Source organism: Cebus imitator, unplaced genomic scaffold, assembly GCF_001604975.1.
Source record: "Cebus imitator isolate Cc_AM_T3 unplaced genomic scaffold, Cebus_imitator-1.0 Scaffold51, whole genome shotgun sequence".
In the NCBI taxonomy this organism is placed as follows: domain Eukaryota; kingdom Metazoa; phylum Chordata; class Mammalia; order Primates; family Cebidae; genus Cebus; species Cebus imitator.
In genome coordinates, this window is record NW_016107366.1 from 4841217 (window position 1) to 4858170 (window position 16954).

Below are 16954 nucleotides of genomic sequence, written 5' to 3' on the forward strand. Positions count from 1 at the left end.
CGATCTCGGCTCACCACAACCTCCGCCTCCTGGGTTCAGGCAATTCTCCTGCCTCAGCCTCCTGAGTAGCTGGGATTACAGGCACACGCCACCATGCCCAGCTGAATTTTTGTATTTTTAGTATAGACGGGGTTTCACCATGTTGACCAGGATGGTCTCGATCTCTTGACCTCGTGATCCACCCGCCTCGGCCTCCCAAAGTGCTGGGATTACAGGCGTGAGCCACTGTGCCTGGCCAGGAAATGCTTTTAAGAAGGAATAAACAACTGTGTAGTTCTGTGAAACACTTAATCCGGCACAGAGGTACAAAATGAAACTCCAGAAAGAGAGTCGTGACTTGGGACGTTGGAAGGCTCCACATGTTAGCTTCAGATCAGAATGTTCCTTATTCAGTTTTCATGTAATCTGAGAACTGGTAGGTAGTTAGAGATCATTTAGCCTAACCCTTTCTTTTAGGTACAGATGAGGAAACTGAACCCACACAGAGAACATGACTTATCAGAGGTCACACATTACTGGGGGCAGAGCTGTGAAATAAGACCCCTGCCTCTCTAGTCTTATCAAACCTGGGAAAAGATGACTGCGTTGTGAGGAGAGTGGAGGATGCATACTCAGAAGCAGGTGTGTGCGCTGAGGTGGGCACCTGGGGGCTGCAACAGGTCATACCTCACCAGGACAGGACAGGAGAAGTGAATGCAGCTCCTTGTTCTCAGGAAACTGTTCCCACGAAACTGTTCCCAAGTAACTTCCCTGAGCATTGTCAGAAAAGTTCTTCTGTTTTCTACCTTGCTGCTGCTCATGTATTTTTAGGTCTTGAGGGAAAATCGAGCACCATTAGCGGGGTAGGGAGACCACACTGCTCTTTGCCATTGATCTGTCAGCTGCAGTCAGCCCAGGTTCCTAGCAATGCCCCTCATTTGCGAGGAAAATAAGTGGAACCAAATGGGTGGATGTCTAATCATGTACAGAACTAGGTGGAACCTTCAGCAAATCATCTAAGCTACACGAGTCTCAACAGACTCAACTCAAAATGAAAGAAATTGGACCACACCCTTTCTCTATGTTCTTTGGCTCTTCTGAGGATAAATTAGGCCATGCCTGCACAATATAAGTATATTAAAAGATATTATTCTTGTGATCATCATTTATGGAATATATTTTGGTGGTTTGTTAGTATTATCAGTCATATTCATTACCAAGAGAAGCAAAGGAATGAAAAAGCAGAATCAGGGTTTCATAATTGAGAGCTAGAGCAGAACTGTAGGTTCTCGATGCTCTGTCCACTGACCATATCACCTTGACTTCCCTGGGAGCACCTGTACTACATGTCAATTTGTGTCATTTGGGGAAAATGAATTAATGGAAGAGATAAGATCAAAAGTTGTAGCTTGGAGTAGAGCTGCTGCTGAAAATCTTAAAATGAAAGAAGACCTATCACTTTTACCCTGAGAGAAGAGAAAATTCTTTGTAAAGTTTTGTCTATTTTTGTTTTTTTGGTTATGTGTGTTTTTATTTGAATTGCCATTTTCAAGTCTTATTAGAGTTTGGTCATTTCATAATGATTGCCAAAAGAAATGGAATATACAATTTGTTTTAAATGTATATCTTTTGGTTCAAAATAATATACATTCATGTAGAATTTGGAAAGATATAAAAGTATAAATGAAGAAAAAACTAACATTACCACTTAGAAATAATAGTTGAGAATGTTGAGTTTCTTTTTTACATAATTATAAATCTGGGATTATACTTGCAACATCTGCAACGTATCTTCTTAGGATCTGTTAAATATTCAGACCCACAGATTACATTTGGTGCTGGTCCACTTGAAAGAAACCACAGTTTGGTGGGAGGGTAGCATTATGTATTTATCTCTAGCACATGCCCTTGCAGTGGTCCCGCAGAGCAATATAGCTCAGGTGCATGGAGGCTACACACACATCAGAGGATGCAGGAGTTACCCTGGCTGAAAAGCCACGCGGCCTAGAGGAGTCAATATATGATATAACGACTCCATAGGCATAGTTTCCAGGGTCCCACAATAGATATGCCAATTTACCAGAATCACTGTTATTGGAAGTCATAGCAGAAGCACTCTCTAGGTTATAACGGTTATCTGAGAACTGATGCAATTCAATAAGGGCTCAGTTTTACCTAGTGACATAATTGATACATGTTATCTTTTTCTAGGGAGACAGGCAGAAAATTATGAGGTCGGATTCTCTTATTGAAGGGAAAACACTCTTTCCCACAATACTGCATACTTTTTTTCGGTCTTAAAAAAATCTACATTTCATCATCATAGATAAGTTCCTTGAAAACATTTGCCAATTTTCTATGAGAAAAATGCTGTGTCCTTTAAAAAATTATTTTTCTTTGGTCATTGATGAGTTTAGAAATATTTATCTGCACACAGTCTATTGATTGTTAATTGCCTATTCTTGTCCTCTGTCATTTTGATTTTGGAAAGCTCATCTTTTTAAGTATTAAGGGTATTTACATTTGAGTCTCCTATGCAGCAAGCTTTTTTGCAGTCTTTACTTTTGATAGAAATTTTCTTAGGTAGCCAAATCTACCAGTTTGTTTTTATATGCTTGCATCAACACTCCTAAGTGAGATTATTGTTACTATTTGGGGTGCTTTTGTGGGTACTTACGTGGACTCGCTTTCTAAGTGCTTGACATCCATACTTTTCTTGTTTTGTAATATACATGGAAAAGTTTTTCATTTATGTTTTAGGCCGTGAAACATTTTATATAGTTTGAGATTTTTTATTCCTCCAATGTTTGAGGAAAGTTATTCCACAGTTATGTGTCCTGAGTTCTATTTTTTGAGATAAATTTTGGTATGTTTAAAATTTTATTCTATTGGTATTCATATATTTAGCTTTGCTACATCTTTTAGAAAAGTTTTTGATATAAGGCATCGTTAGTAAATATCTTCATAGAGTTACCAATTTTATTGGCACAGAATTGTACATATAACTTAAGTCTTAAAAACTTGATATTTTTATTTACTTCTGCTTACATGTTTTCTTAACTGTGTTTTTATGTGTACCTTTCTATTATAGACTAGCTAGGTGGATGTACATTTAATTTATTCTATTTTCTTATTTTAATGTTCTGCTCACAATTTTTAATAAATTTCCCTTGCTTTCTTTACATTTTAAAAAATAATCTCTATAATTACAAAAAGTAACTAAAAGGGAACCTAGGCCATGATAAATGAAATTTCCTGGGACTGGGAAGAAGAGAGGAAATATGTTAGCAAGTCAATGGATCACTCAGGGATGCCTGTCTGAATGCACAGGAACATGATATGCTTATGAGACAGGAAGAAACCAGGATCCAATTCCAGACTGAGCCCATCGCCTCCAGGTAGAGCCACCATGAAGCCATAACAGACAGAACCCAGTGTGGCCTCTTACTTTTACATGGGGTGGAGTGTGTCACATTGTGAGGTACATGGGAAGGTGTCTTGTATGCTTTCTCTTATTCTGCAGGCTGGTAAGAGGGATACAGAGATTAGTCTTCCTCTGGGGAATGGGCATACCTTCCTTCACTCTAGAACTGGAGAAAAGAGGTCTTAATGGGGCTTCTCAGTGGGATTTCATTTCTTTCAGAAGTATCCCAGAGAGGGCAAAGAGCAGTTCCAGCCAGGTTTTTTGTTTCCCTATTCTTGACCACTTAGTAAATGCCAGGCACTGTGCTAAGTCATTTCTAATCCCCCCACAACAATGCATGAGGTAAGCATTCACTTGTCCTTATTTTGAAAGAGAGGGAACAGTGAGGTGACTTGCCCAAAGCCAGGATGCGAATCCAGGTATGCTGGGCAGCAAAGCTTGTGTTTCTTAGCCTCTCTGATACATCATGTTGTGGCTCATCAATGCTATTAGTCCTTACAGCACAGTCTTATCATTTAAGGAAGAGCTTTGTAGAGCCTGGGATCAATGAGCCAAATAAATTTATTATGCCCATATTATTTATCTTCAAAATTCTATTCCATTTCTTATCCAAAAGCAAGCCAAACACTGGCACAGAAAAATAATATTTGAACTGAGTATCGGAACAATTGCTGTATTCGTCAGCATGCCAGTCAAGGTTTTTATTCCTGCCGAATAGAGGGCAGGTAGAGGAGGAGGGAGAGTTGGGGGACTCAGCTATTAGAAGAGACGGAGGGAAATGGGAACTAAGATCATATCCCGACTAATCTGACCTTATGGCATATTTAAGCAGAAACCATTTAAAACTCCCCCTAATAGCATTTTCAAAATAAAAATGTCTAAGTGTTAAATCACTTGACCAGACAACAAGGATCTGCAAACTTTTATGCTGTTAAGCCATCTCCCTGGAGGACTGTCTGGCCAATCTTTTGCCTCATGAGAAAGAAAATGAAATAAATGAAGGTAAAGTTGCAACTTAATTTAATGCGATATAATGTGAACAGAGCCAGAGCCATCAGGAATGAATCACAGCCAACTTCAAGTTAAGCAATTTCTCTCATCTCTGGCCTCTCTGGAAGTTCAATGAGAACAGCAGGAGATACCGGCCTGAGAGATTCTATTCTACTCTAATCTCGGTTATAACAGTGCCAGCACTTAGCATTTAGAATCTCTTTTGAATACACGCAACTCATAGCATATTTTTTCAAGAGGACAACAGTTGTTCTTAACACATTAGCCAGTCATACCTGTTGATTTATAACATTCTCACATGCTTTTTAAAAATATATCTTTTCAAAATTCAGATACCGAAAAGCAAAAGCTGTCTATACAAGACAAGAGCTATCTTAATGAGTTTTTCTGCAGAGCTCCATTCACTCTGTTTTGGCTGGAACAGGATGCTACTGATAAAGCTGCTGGGTGAATACTCAGGAAGAGAAGAAAGAAGAGAAAAAGCAGACAGGAAATATTCTTGGGTATCTGACAATAAAAAGGAAAGTGTATTTCTGTACTTACAATAGCAGTTGGGGTGGCAGCCAGCACACAATAGAGCACCAGAGGGGTGATGAAGCTTTCTTCCTCTGTCCCTGGGTAAGGCTTCATTAAGTCTCCATCCTGACAGAAGAATCCTTGGATATGCACCTGAAAAGTGTCAGTGCATTCGAAGTAGTAGGCAAGCAGCACTGTTCCAGCCATGATGACAAGCTGAAAATACAGCATGGCCACACAGAGACATTAGCAGGGCTTCGGAGCAGCCCTTGCCCCTCAGAGTAAACTCCCTCCATCACCCCGGCAGCGGCTCTCCTGATATTGGTATTGGCGAGTGTGTGCGTGCCTGGCGCAGCGTGCTCTGGGAGTGTGTGCTTGCTTGTCTGCCTTGTAACATCTGTTCTATAAACCTTCCAGCAAATAATGAGCAGCTCCCATCTGAAAGGCAGATCCCAGCCAGGCTTGTAGAGAGCCTCAGCCCTTGCTGCCCACACTTTCAGAGTCTCAAAGTATGTATGCATGGGAACCAAGACACTATAGCCATTTAGGACAGAGGTGAAAAGTCAAAGGGCAGTGGCAAAAGAGCTGGCAAGACATAGATGTTCACAAGAAATTTCATACAATATTACAGGTAGACTTATGAAATATGAAAGTAGGTAAATCATGAGTAAATGAAGGAATATGAAAGGGAGATAAATCATGAGTAAATGAAGGAATGGACAAATGAAGAAATTAACAGGAAAGCTAAATCCTAAATGAATCAAGGGAAATTTTGACACCCTAAGTTATTGGCAGGTATTCTATATCAGTCATAACTTTTATCTTTTTCCAAAATGGTTTCTGCCAGTAAGTCAAGGACTTAGCTGATGATTGTATCTTATTGTAGAAATACCGTCTTCATAAGATTTAGACATAAAAAAAGACAGTTATCCTTTCGTTTTGACTCATGTGTCGTAGATACTCCCTGAAGTCTAGTTATAGTTTTTAGCAGGTACGTGGAATTAAGGGGATATGGAAATGTAACAGTTTTTTCCATTCATATTTGGAAATCATTAATGCCAAGATAAAATGGTGATAAAGGTAGATAGGAAATACATCTTTGAGGTCATGAAATTACAGAAACTTAAGCTGGGGGATATCTTGGAGTTCTTCCTGTCTGACGCCTTTATTTCATAGATGAGGAAAATGGAACTGATCACTGCCTGATTATCCAAAAATTAAAGTAAACATGTTCTTAGATTGAGCATTAGCAAAACAGGGGAACTAAAATGAAGAAAATATATTTTCAAATGTTGATTAGTTTAAAGGTATTAAAGTTATTATGTAAAAAAATCAGAACTTGGTAGGACATCTTTAGATATCTATGGCTTATTTTGAAGTACATATGAGGCAATGAGGGGAAACCATAATCTTTTCAGGGCTTAAGAAGACTGAAGTTCTTATTTCAGCCCTGGAATGATTAATCCAAGGCCACACAGCTGGTTCGTATTAGAGCCACAACTAGAAACTCACATTTCCTGATCTGTAGGAAAAAAAAAACCACCAAAAATCTGAGCTGTATCAGGATCTAAAACTGCATCTTATACAAAAAGGTGGCGAGAGATGGGGGAGGCGAAGTAGCTGAACTCCAGCACAGAAAGGCAACATTTGGTATTCTCATCCATTTTTCTATCCATTGCTTTAGCCACAACATTGAAGCACACCCTTGACCCTCTGCCCCACTCTAAATCCTTCTCTGGAACCAGCACAGCCTCTACTTCTGGAATAGTAATCCTGCAACTCTTCCTTACAACAACAGACAGCATCATTTTCTTTAAGGGTCATTTGAAGTAAGAATCTTCCCTCTTCCCTATCCTTCCAATTTCTCCTCTTTTGATGCCTTTCCTCTTTGGTTCAGAAGCCTGTGGTATCTCTCAGTTATAATGTGTCTCAAGTACAAACTTCTGGGTTTGTTGTTGTTTTTTGTTGTTGTTGTTTTGCTTTTGGTTTTTTTGGGCAGAGTCTTGCTCTGTTGCCCAGGCTGGAGAGTGCAATGGCAGGGTCTCAGCTTACTGCCACCTCTTCCTCTTGCCTGGGTTCAAGTGACTCTCCTGCCTCACCTCCTGAGTAGCTGGGATTACAGGTGCGCACCTCCACACCCAGATAATTTTCGTATTTGTAGTAGAGATGAGATGCAGTTTCACCATGTTGGCCAGGCTGGTCTTGAACTCTTGCCCTCAAGTGATCCACCCACCTCAGACTCTCAAAGTGCTGAGATTACAGGTGTGAGCCACCGTGCCCAGCTTCAAGTATAAATTTCTAACTATCTGATCTGAAGGTGTTTACCTTTTGGCTACATACATTGCCCCCTTTCCTTTTATTCCAGTTAGGCCACAAACCATCTCTCCATTCACTAGCCCTTATACGTGACTTGTTTCTGGATATTTATGGATTACATTCATCTAGTATCTAGCATTTTCTGCTCCTAGGAATGTGGATCTCCCATCACAACTTTGGACTGTCCAGTAATCTCTGAATACCTCCATGTGTTTTTCCATTGTTTATTGGTGCCACATGTAAATCACCAATGTTTATGCCTGCCTTCTCTGCGGTTTGAAGTAATTGGTTTATTTATTTTTCTTATACCAACAGAAAAGAGGCTTAGATAAGTATATTTCCTATAAGATTGAGAGAGATACTCCAAACCTACCCCTGCTAATAAGTGCTCTTGATTGCAGCTAGTTTGCTATGAAGTCTCTCTTTCTTTTATGCTTGACTGGTTAAGTGGGTTGACCTGATAGAAAGGAGCCTAGTTACTTGACCTGATGTTTTGAAGATGAAATAGCACCAGTATTCCAACAGCCTCTGGAGTTCTCTCTGTGCCGCTGAACAGGGCTGATCTGGGATTTTTGTGTGTCTCATCCCTGTGGCTGGAAACGCTTTTCTCTCTCTTGGCTTCATCTGCTTTTGGGAAATATCTTCTTGGGAATAGGCAAGATCTATGGGGGCTTCTGGACAAAATATAAAAACCAAACTGACATGTAACTTCCTCTTTTGTGGGAAGACTATTGTATTTTATGGGTGTCTTTGTGCTACCACTTCCATTTTTTAAAAAAAAGGTAAAAATGAAGTAAATGACAGAAAACGTGATATATATATGTCTTTATATATATATATGTGTGTGTGTGTGTGTGTGTGTATATATATGTATATATATATGTGTGTATATATATATATGTATGTGTGTATATATATATATATATATATATATATATAAAGACAAATGCAAGGAATGGAAACTCTTAAGAACTATTTTAACATCAAATACACTGAAATCAATGAAGGTCTAACAACTAAGAAAGCACTACAAGCCTAAATTTGAAATCTATAGAACAAATCTTAAATAGCTGCCTAGCTGATTTAATCCTAGAAGCAGCATTCAGAGAGAACTAGGTAAGTTAAAAGTTTATAAAAATTTGCAGGACATAGAGTAAAGAACAGAGAACCTTGGAGACCAAAAGGGTGCTAGTGGTAGGTGGGAGCTTCAGCAGCTTATGTGACAGCACTGACCCCCAACCCCAACATGAATTGGCTTGCTTTGGCTCTTCCCTCAAGCAACCGGAAATGCTTCCCTGTCATTTTCAAGCAATCCTCAAACTCCCTGGGAAGTCCCCCAATAATGCCATTTAGAGATGCACAGAAGCAAAAATAGAACAACTCAGATTTTGATTTCCAGTTGATTTTCTATTGAACATTCTCCTGTGGCCACATTTTAAAAGAAAACTGAGGCACTTACTGCAGGAACGAAAACAACACACATTGATTCTGTCTCCATGAGCAGAGAGATCCATCTCACTGCACTGATGATGCCACACAATTAACCATCAGCATACTCCCTTCTTCCTCCTTGTCCTGAGACATGATTTATTACTGTCTAGGTTTGTGTCACTGGTGCCAGCTGGCACACTTGCCATCTCTGTTGCCTTCCTCAGCTCCATTTAGGAATGCATGGAGAGAGGCCATAATGTTGGTGTCACATGAGCAGATGGTGAGGCCATGCTGGGTGCAAGTACTGGTGGAAGGGTTGAAGATGTCAGCGTGAAAGAAGCAATTATGGCAGTGGGGGTACAACAGGGTGTAAGGAGCTCATGTACCAGGGACTTTCCTCATCTGTTGCTTTCCAAGGATGACAATCTAATACGGTGGCAAAAAATGCATTAAGTGCTGATCATTCCATGAGGATTCAGAAGGCAGAAGCCAGAAGCCAGCAGTATTTGAAATTCAGCTTCCTGTGGTTGGGAGCACTGTGTTTCTACTGAGGCCCTTTGCTGGTTAGAGAAAAGTAAAAATGTTAAGAAGAATAGTAATTGTGAAGGTCACAAAGCTGAGAGAAGAGGATGAGAACATTTTCCAACAGGCTGTTAAGTCTGGAGGAATTGTGGGCCAATAATTTATATGTCCTGATACAAGCTGGGAAACAGGGAATCAGGTGATGAGGATGTGATTGATGTGAGCCTGTGTGTCCAGGGCAGTAGGACAGAGGCAAGATGTTGAAATGAGAGTATACATGAAGCATCTTGTCTCGAGTAAAGGGCATATTTCAAACTGGGGAATCCTAGTGCTGGGTGACCAGCTTCTTGAGGACTGAGAGGCTTCCTGGGGCACAGGACTTTCAGTGCTGAAACTGGGATGGTCGTGAGCAATCTGGGGTGACTAAACACAAACAATGAACCAAGCACAGACAAAACTGAGACGATGAATATTTTCCTCCCCAAGGAAACTTCTCATGCTGGTTCAGCCATGAGATATCAAAACTAGTCAAATAGCAACTCTTCTTGTGAGCTGCTTCTGAACTTGGTCTCACTCTAAGTGCTGTGAAGCTGAGGAATTCTCAGCCATGCTCTCCAATCCCAAGTAATTTGTAATCTACCTGGGGTGTGCCCGCCAACACAGGGAACAGGCAGTCTTCTGTAGGAGGGGGTCTGCTGATCCCAAGTGGGAGTCATGCATGGCTGCATGTGCCTGATGAACTGGTTGGGAGGGGAGTTGATGGAAGGAGAACAAGGGAAGTGGGGATATTGCCTGAGACAGAAGAGAATACGTGGGGAGGGAGAGGGCTGTGTGGTGTCTGCTTAGGGTATTGGTTTTGGCCCAGCCCCATCAATATAGATGTTCCGTTCCATAGAGCGAGGATAAAGGAAACGCTGGGCAGAAGGAGCATGGCATCAGAGCTTAGGTGGTAAGAAGTGACATGGTTGACATCAAAGCAATGTCTTAGCCAGGACACCAGGGAATAGCACACTTTCAGGATTTACATGTTTTTGGGTATTGAGAAAAAGCATCCCAGTCACAAATGTCAATGGTTGCACACAAGGGCTGGGGTGGAAACCCTCAAGTAGCATTGACAGAACTGGAAACCAGTGTAGTAGGCTAGAGGAGAAGCACATAAATTGATAGCGAGCCCCGTGTGAGACCTCACTTGGGACCCTTAGAAATAAGTATGACCTCCTGAGAGGGGCTGGAGGTTCTCCATATACAACAGAGCCAATGATGTGGAGGAAGGGGAGAGAAGGCAGGAGAGAAGAAAGGAGAGCTGGCGGAGATGATATTGTTATACTGTGCATGTCCCAGAAACTGTTTTAAGCACCTTACATAAATTAACTCTTCATCTTCCGAACCATCGTAGGTGGTAAGTATATTATTATTTCCATTTACAAATGAGGAAACAGGCACAGAGAGATTGCATGAGGTCACACAGCTCCCAGAGGTAAACCTTGGATGATTACTATATCTCTCCACTCAAATTTGTGTGGCCTAGGGGAAAATCAGTTTGTAAATATAAGTCAGCATAATATTAAGAACTAAACTGTGTTACATACCTGGAGATTTTATTTAAATGTCTCCAAGTGTCAGTTTTCTCATCTGTATGAAGGTTAATGATAACCATCTCAGAAAGATGTAATGAGGTGTGTTTATGCATTCCCGTTTTGTTCCAAAAATCAACTTTCATCAAATAAGCTAGCATCAGCAGGAAGTTGGAATTTAAGTATGGTGATATAAAATAGAGGCAGGAATGACATGCTTCAGGGTAAATTGTCTAACAGTCAATGCAATAAGTAAATTCTGGTCAATATCTATAAGATGAAAAACAAACCAATGGTTAAAGGATAAGCAGAATACTTTTCATATAATAATCAGACAGGAGTTCTCCTTTGGGTTCTCATAGAGTATGATGGTGCTATTCTTAATATGAGACCTCATATCAACTTAATTTAGGTTTAATATAAGCAAAACTCACAAAAACAAGATTCTGAAATAGAATGGGGGCGGTAAGCATTATGATTCTGCTGCAGCTGAACTTGAGAGAGACAGCATAATGAAAGGTTAAGAGTGCAGGACAGACTGCTGAGGTTGGAAGCCAGCTGTGCTGCCTACTGGATGTGTGATCTAAATTCTTGTGTCTCCATTTCTTCATTTGAAAAATTGGGTTAATAATACTGTAGTACCTAATACTTCAGGTTATCATGAAGATTAAATGAGGATTGTATATCAAGTACTTGCAGCAGTGTCTGACTTACAACAAAAAGCATTTCCTGGAAGAGTAGAGAGGCTGTGTATCTTTCAACACTCCTTCCTTGGTATTGTTTTTCTCAGCTTAGTTTTTAAAAACTGTTGGGCAGCAGTGAATTAGAGACTAGTTAGTTAAATACAGACCTATATCTTTTAATTATTTTTTAACTTTTAAGTTCAGGGGTTCATGGACAGGATGTGTAGGTAGGTAAATATGTATCATGGGGGTTTGTTGTAGAGATTATTTCATCATGCAGCTATTAAGTCTAATATCTGTTAGTTATTTTTTCTGACCCTCTGCCCTCCGGTAAGCCCCAGTGTGTGTTGTTCCCCTCTCTGTGTCCATGTGTTATCATTTAGCTCCCACTTATAAGTGAGAACATGCAGTATTTGGTTTTCTGTTTCTGTGTTAGTTTGCTAAGGATAATGGCCTCCAGCTGTATCCATGTTATGGCAAAGGGATGTGATCTCGCACTTTTTTATGGATGCATAGTATTCCACGGTGTATATGTACCACAGTTTCTTTATCTAGTCTATTGTGGGAAATCAGAATAAATAAAAGGTTTCTCTTCAAAGCTTTCCTCTTAGTTCATTATGAATCAAAGTTTCTTCAAAGGTTAACTTACTTTAAAGCTTTTGCTAATAATCTTAAAGTAGCTGTTAGTCATAATAAAGAAATAAGTGCATTCTGTGTTCTTAGTTCTTACACTTTAACCTAGGTATTTCCCCTGACATGGCTGGACAAGCCCAGGCAAGTCTTAGGTCAAAGCTTATTCCCCTTCCTTATTTGAAAATGTTATCGCTTCTCTAAGCATTCCTCAAGTTACTTCCTCTTTTCCTTTGTTCTCCTCTGCCTTCACTTCTTTAGAAAATTTCTAAATTTTTGGCCAATTGGGTCAAGCATAGAATCTGAGGTCCGGTTCTGGCCAGTGGAAACTGGACACAGCAATAGGGTGATTGCATCAGGTTATGAAAGTCCCTGTCTCCTTTTTTGGGTGTGCTCTCCTGGCAAGACTGCCGGCGGGTTGCACCCTTCCTGCAGGAAGTAAGCTAACCTTGCTGTGTGATCCATTGTCTTGGTGTGGATTTGTCCTGATATTGTAAACCTGTTTCCAACATCTGTCATTGTTGAGCATTTAGGCTGATTCCATGACAAATCTGTATCTTTTAATGAAGGCAATTAAACTGTGGTTAAGAAGGACATCCTCTTGCGAAAACTGAGGGTCTTCAAATGTACCAGTGTGTATATGAGCATTTGTCCCCTCTTCTTTAAGAAGGACTAAAGAGGTGCCCACAGGCAAGGACATGTAGATGAAATGCAATCATCCAGTCATTCAACTAACATTGAGTGTCTATTATACACAGACATTAAGAACACTTAGTTAAAAAAAAACAACAAATAACAAAATTGTTAAAATAGACATGGTCTTTGGACTCATGGGATTTTCTGTGGGGGAAGACAGATGTTATAAAAGTAAACCCAAAGAAGAAATAATGACTCCGATTGTCCATGTAATCAGCTATGTAACTTTACATGTATTATCTTATATGATATTTACACTACTCTGTGAGGTATAATGAGTTGCTGCCTGGCCTTTAAAAAGAGGAAACTGGCTGGGCACAGTGGTTCATGCCTGTAATCCCAGGACTTTAGAGGCCAAGGTGGGCAAATCACAAGGTCAGGAGTTTGAGACCAGCCTGGCCAATGTGGTGAAACCCTGTCTCCACTAAAAATACAAAAATTAGCCAGGTATGGTGGCCATGCATGCCTGTAATCCCAGGTCCTTGGGAGACTGAGACAGGAGAATGGCTTGAACCAGGAGGCGGAGGTTGCAGTGAGCCAAGATCATATACCACTACACTCCAGCCTGGGCGACAGAGCAAGACTCTGTCTCAAAAAAAAAAAAAGAGGAAACTTATGCTAGTGGACAGAGCTAGTGAATGGCAGAGTTTGGATCTGAAACTCTGGAGCCATTTAACTGTTCTTTTACATGTAAAACCTGCAATTAACATAATGACATGACATACGTAGAAAGTTTAGTACAATGCCTGGCTCTTGATAAGTACTCAGCTCTTTTTCTTGCTTTTTCATTTCTATTTGCGCCTCCTTTTCAGAGCTTTTTTACATGACTTTGGGGTGATAGTTGAGGTTGACTGAGGTCTCCTCATCCATTCTTCTTTCTTAACTATCTAAAAACGCTATTCCTTTAATTTCCCCTTTTCCTCAGCCTGGTCTATAAACGGTGGTGCCCGGGATCTATCTTTAACCCCTTTGTCATCTCTTTCTGTGGCTTCCATTCTTATATTGATTCCATTGACTCTCCTATCACCATCTGTAGCTCGGGGTTCCCTCCTGACCACCAACTTGGTGTGTTCCATAGGTACTCCAAATGCCACACGTTTAAACTGGAAACCGGTGTTTCTCCGCTCCCCAAGCTACGGTTCTTCTTGCGTTCCCTATCCTGGTAAATCCAACCACCATTCTCTCAGTTACAGAGGCTAGAAATCTCAGTATCATCTGAGGCTTCTCCTTCCCCCAGCTTTCTCACTCCTATTCATGCCATACCTGGCCAGTTGCCAAAGTCTCACTACAGTGTCTTCTTACATTTATCTCATTTATGCAAACTGCCGCTGCCACCTTCAGGCTTGCACATTCTCTCACCTACACTATTGAAATCTTGTCCAATTTGCTTTTGCTGCCTTTGGGATATCAACCTCTCCATGCCATCATTTACCTGGCTGCTAAAGAGTTGCCATCCTAAGGCATAGCTATGAATATATCTGTATACTCCCCCAAAATCTTTAGTGATTACTTTCTATAGACTGAATTTTTGTGTTCTCCCCAAATTCATATTTCAAAGTCTAAATCCTCAGTGTGATGGTATTTGGAGGTGGGGTCCCATCTCATAAATAGGATTAGTGTTCTTACAAGAGGAGGCATGCGAGAGGTGATCTCTCTCTCTTGGCCTCAGTGAAGTTATAGCAAGAAGGCAGTGTGAAACAAATGAATCCTGGAACCCCAAAATCACTAAACCAAAGGGAAAAGTCAAGCTGGGAACTGCTTAGGAAAATCTGTCTCTCATTCTATTTCTAAAAAAAAAATGTAATCCCAGCACTTTGGGAGGCCGAGGCGGGTGGATCACGAGGTCAAGAGATAGAGACCATCCTGGTCAACATGGTGAAACCCCGTCTCTATTAAATATACAAAAATTCAGCTGGGCATGGTGGCGCATGCCTGTAATCCCAGCTACTCAGGAGGCTGAGGCAGGAGAATTGCCTGAACCCAGGAGGCGGAGGTTGCGGTGAGCCGAGATCGCGCCATTGCACTCCAGCCTGGGTAACAAGAGCGAAACTCCATCTCAAAAAAAAAAAAAAAAAAAAAAAAAAAAAGAAAAAACAACTAAAAAAAAAAAAAAAAAAAAAAAAGATTAAAAAGCTACATGCCTCCCTCACAAGGAATTGCCTTGTGGACAAAGGACAGACAGAACTCAAAGTTATCCCTCTGCTCACTGAGATAAATACACGTCTGCTTGCTTCCTTTGGAAAGGCTAATCAGAAACTCAAAAGAGTGCAACCAATTGTTACTTATCTACCTATTACCTGGAAGCCCCATCGCTGCTTCAAGCTGTCCCTCCTTTCTGGGCCAAACCAATGTATATCTTACATATATATCTCGGCTTCCCAGTTTTCAGAACAATGAGCTATATGGTCATTTATGCTACCTAGTCTATTACGATTTGCTATAGCAGCCCAGATTAAGACATAGCTATTAAATCTAGCAATTTTCTCTGCATCGAACACCCTGGCCTTTGTCCTGCCCATACGTTTTGGTAACGGATAGAATAAGCCTGACATTTGAATAGAGTCCAAACCAGCAAATCCCATCAGTTAGTGGGGAATGTCTTAGTTACATTAGTGGCCCCTTTGTTGGTGGAGAATCCATAGGTCTACCTCTCTGCCTGGGCTGCCTTTACCTTCTTAATTGGCCAGTCCTCAAAGAATAAATGCAAATACTACATCCTTGTCTTCATTTAGTACTTCCTCTAGTGTCTTGGTGGTTATTTATAGGTGGATGATATGGAGAAATGTAGAGCATATAATAACATTACTAAGTAGATTTATAACTACACGAAGGAAGGAATAAATACTGGGTATTAGTTAAACTAAATTGGGCTACAAAATTTTCTCTTTGATCTTTTGCTGCTAGGGATTTTTTAATTCAATGACATGGATGAATACATAGAAGAAATGTTAAATGTATAGTGACACAAAACGGGCAGGCATAGCTATATCAGAGAAAGCAGGATTAAAAATTCAAAGTGATTCTGACATTTGGGATAAATATAAAATCCTACAGCAAGGTTCTGATAGTTAATAATAATTACAGGGATCAGTAGAGCAAAAGGCATCGAACTATAGCCTGAGAGGCTCAAGAGCTCTGCCCTTCCCCAGGGCTGCCTCAGAGAAGGGCAGAGCTGAATACACACGGTGTGTATGAGAAAGTGACGGTGGTGAGAGGATGAGCCAAGAGAATTCTGTGAATAGAAGGTTGTGGAAGACTTGTGCATTTTACTTCTGTATTCACGTGTTCGAGGTAGGTAAAGGAGGGGATGGACACAATCCATCAGAGATCGCTGTAGTCAGAAATTTTACAGTTCTGCTATATCTTCTGTAAAACTCAGTTGATTTCGGTGCTAACTTGAGGTCTCTCTGGTGAAGCAACAGAAGTCAGCAGACTCCTGCTACACGCCAACTGTGTGCCAAACCCCTCAGAGGGATGAGAGAAATATAAAGATGAAGTTCTTAGTTTTTCAAGGTTATGAGCATGTGACCATGTTGTCAGTGTTACAACACAATTGGTTAGTAGGTATACCTGGACAGATGGATGGATCAGTGGCTGAGAAAGATGGAAGGGTGGACAGACACCACAAATGACATCAAGAAGCAAATATTAACTGTGAGAGACAGAAGTGTTGCGGCAGCAGTGACATTTGAGCTGATTGCCATGGTGTCATGGAAAGGTATGGCCTTTGGAGTTTTAAGACCTGGATGCAGTATTAGATGGACCATTAACTGCTTGTGTAACTTTAGGCATTGTGCAAAACTGAATACTGAACTGACTTTGGAAAGACTGGTTTAATTATCTGTCAAAAATGTGGCTTTTAGCCTTTCCCTTGTTCTAACAAATCATTTTGAGTCTTATACCTAGACAGGAAAGTAAACTTTTTAAAATTACTTCTTTTGGCCTGTTCATCCTGTGATAATGTCCACATTAAAACCTTAATGTGTAATGTTGTAAGTCCAAAGTAAAGATAACTTAAGGATTTTAAAATAGATTAATCCAATCTAAAAAAAATAGAATTTTAGCCCAATGAAAGAAGTTTGCCCAGTCATTACAGATATGGGTTACACAGTGGCATTAAGTTGTTTGGGGTTTTGTGGTATATTTGATTCTGTGCTTTTCATTATTTGGTG

The 16954-nt window shown here is 40.4% G+C and overlaps 1 protein-coding gene across 1 annotated transcript in view; it reads right to left on the bottom strand.

The window, feature by feature from the left end:
- Positions 1 to 16954, bottom strand: part of PLPPR1 (phospholipid phosphatase related 1) — a 301713-nt gene that overhangs the window by 57164 nt on the left and 227595 nt on the right. The window contains exon 3 of the mRNA XM_017527790.2: positions 4958 to 5146. Within this exon, the coding sequence (XP_017383279.1) occupies positions 4958 to 5146 (189 nt within the window). The remainder of the gene's footprint in view (positions 1 to 4957; positions 5147 to 16954) is intronic.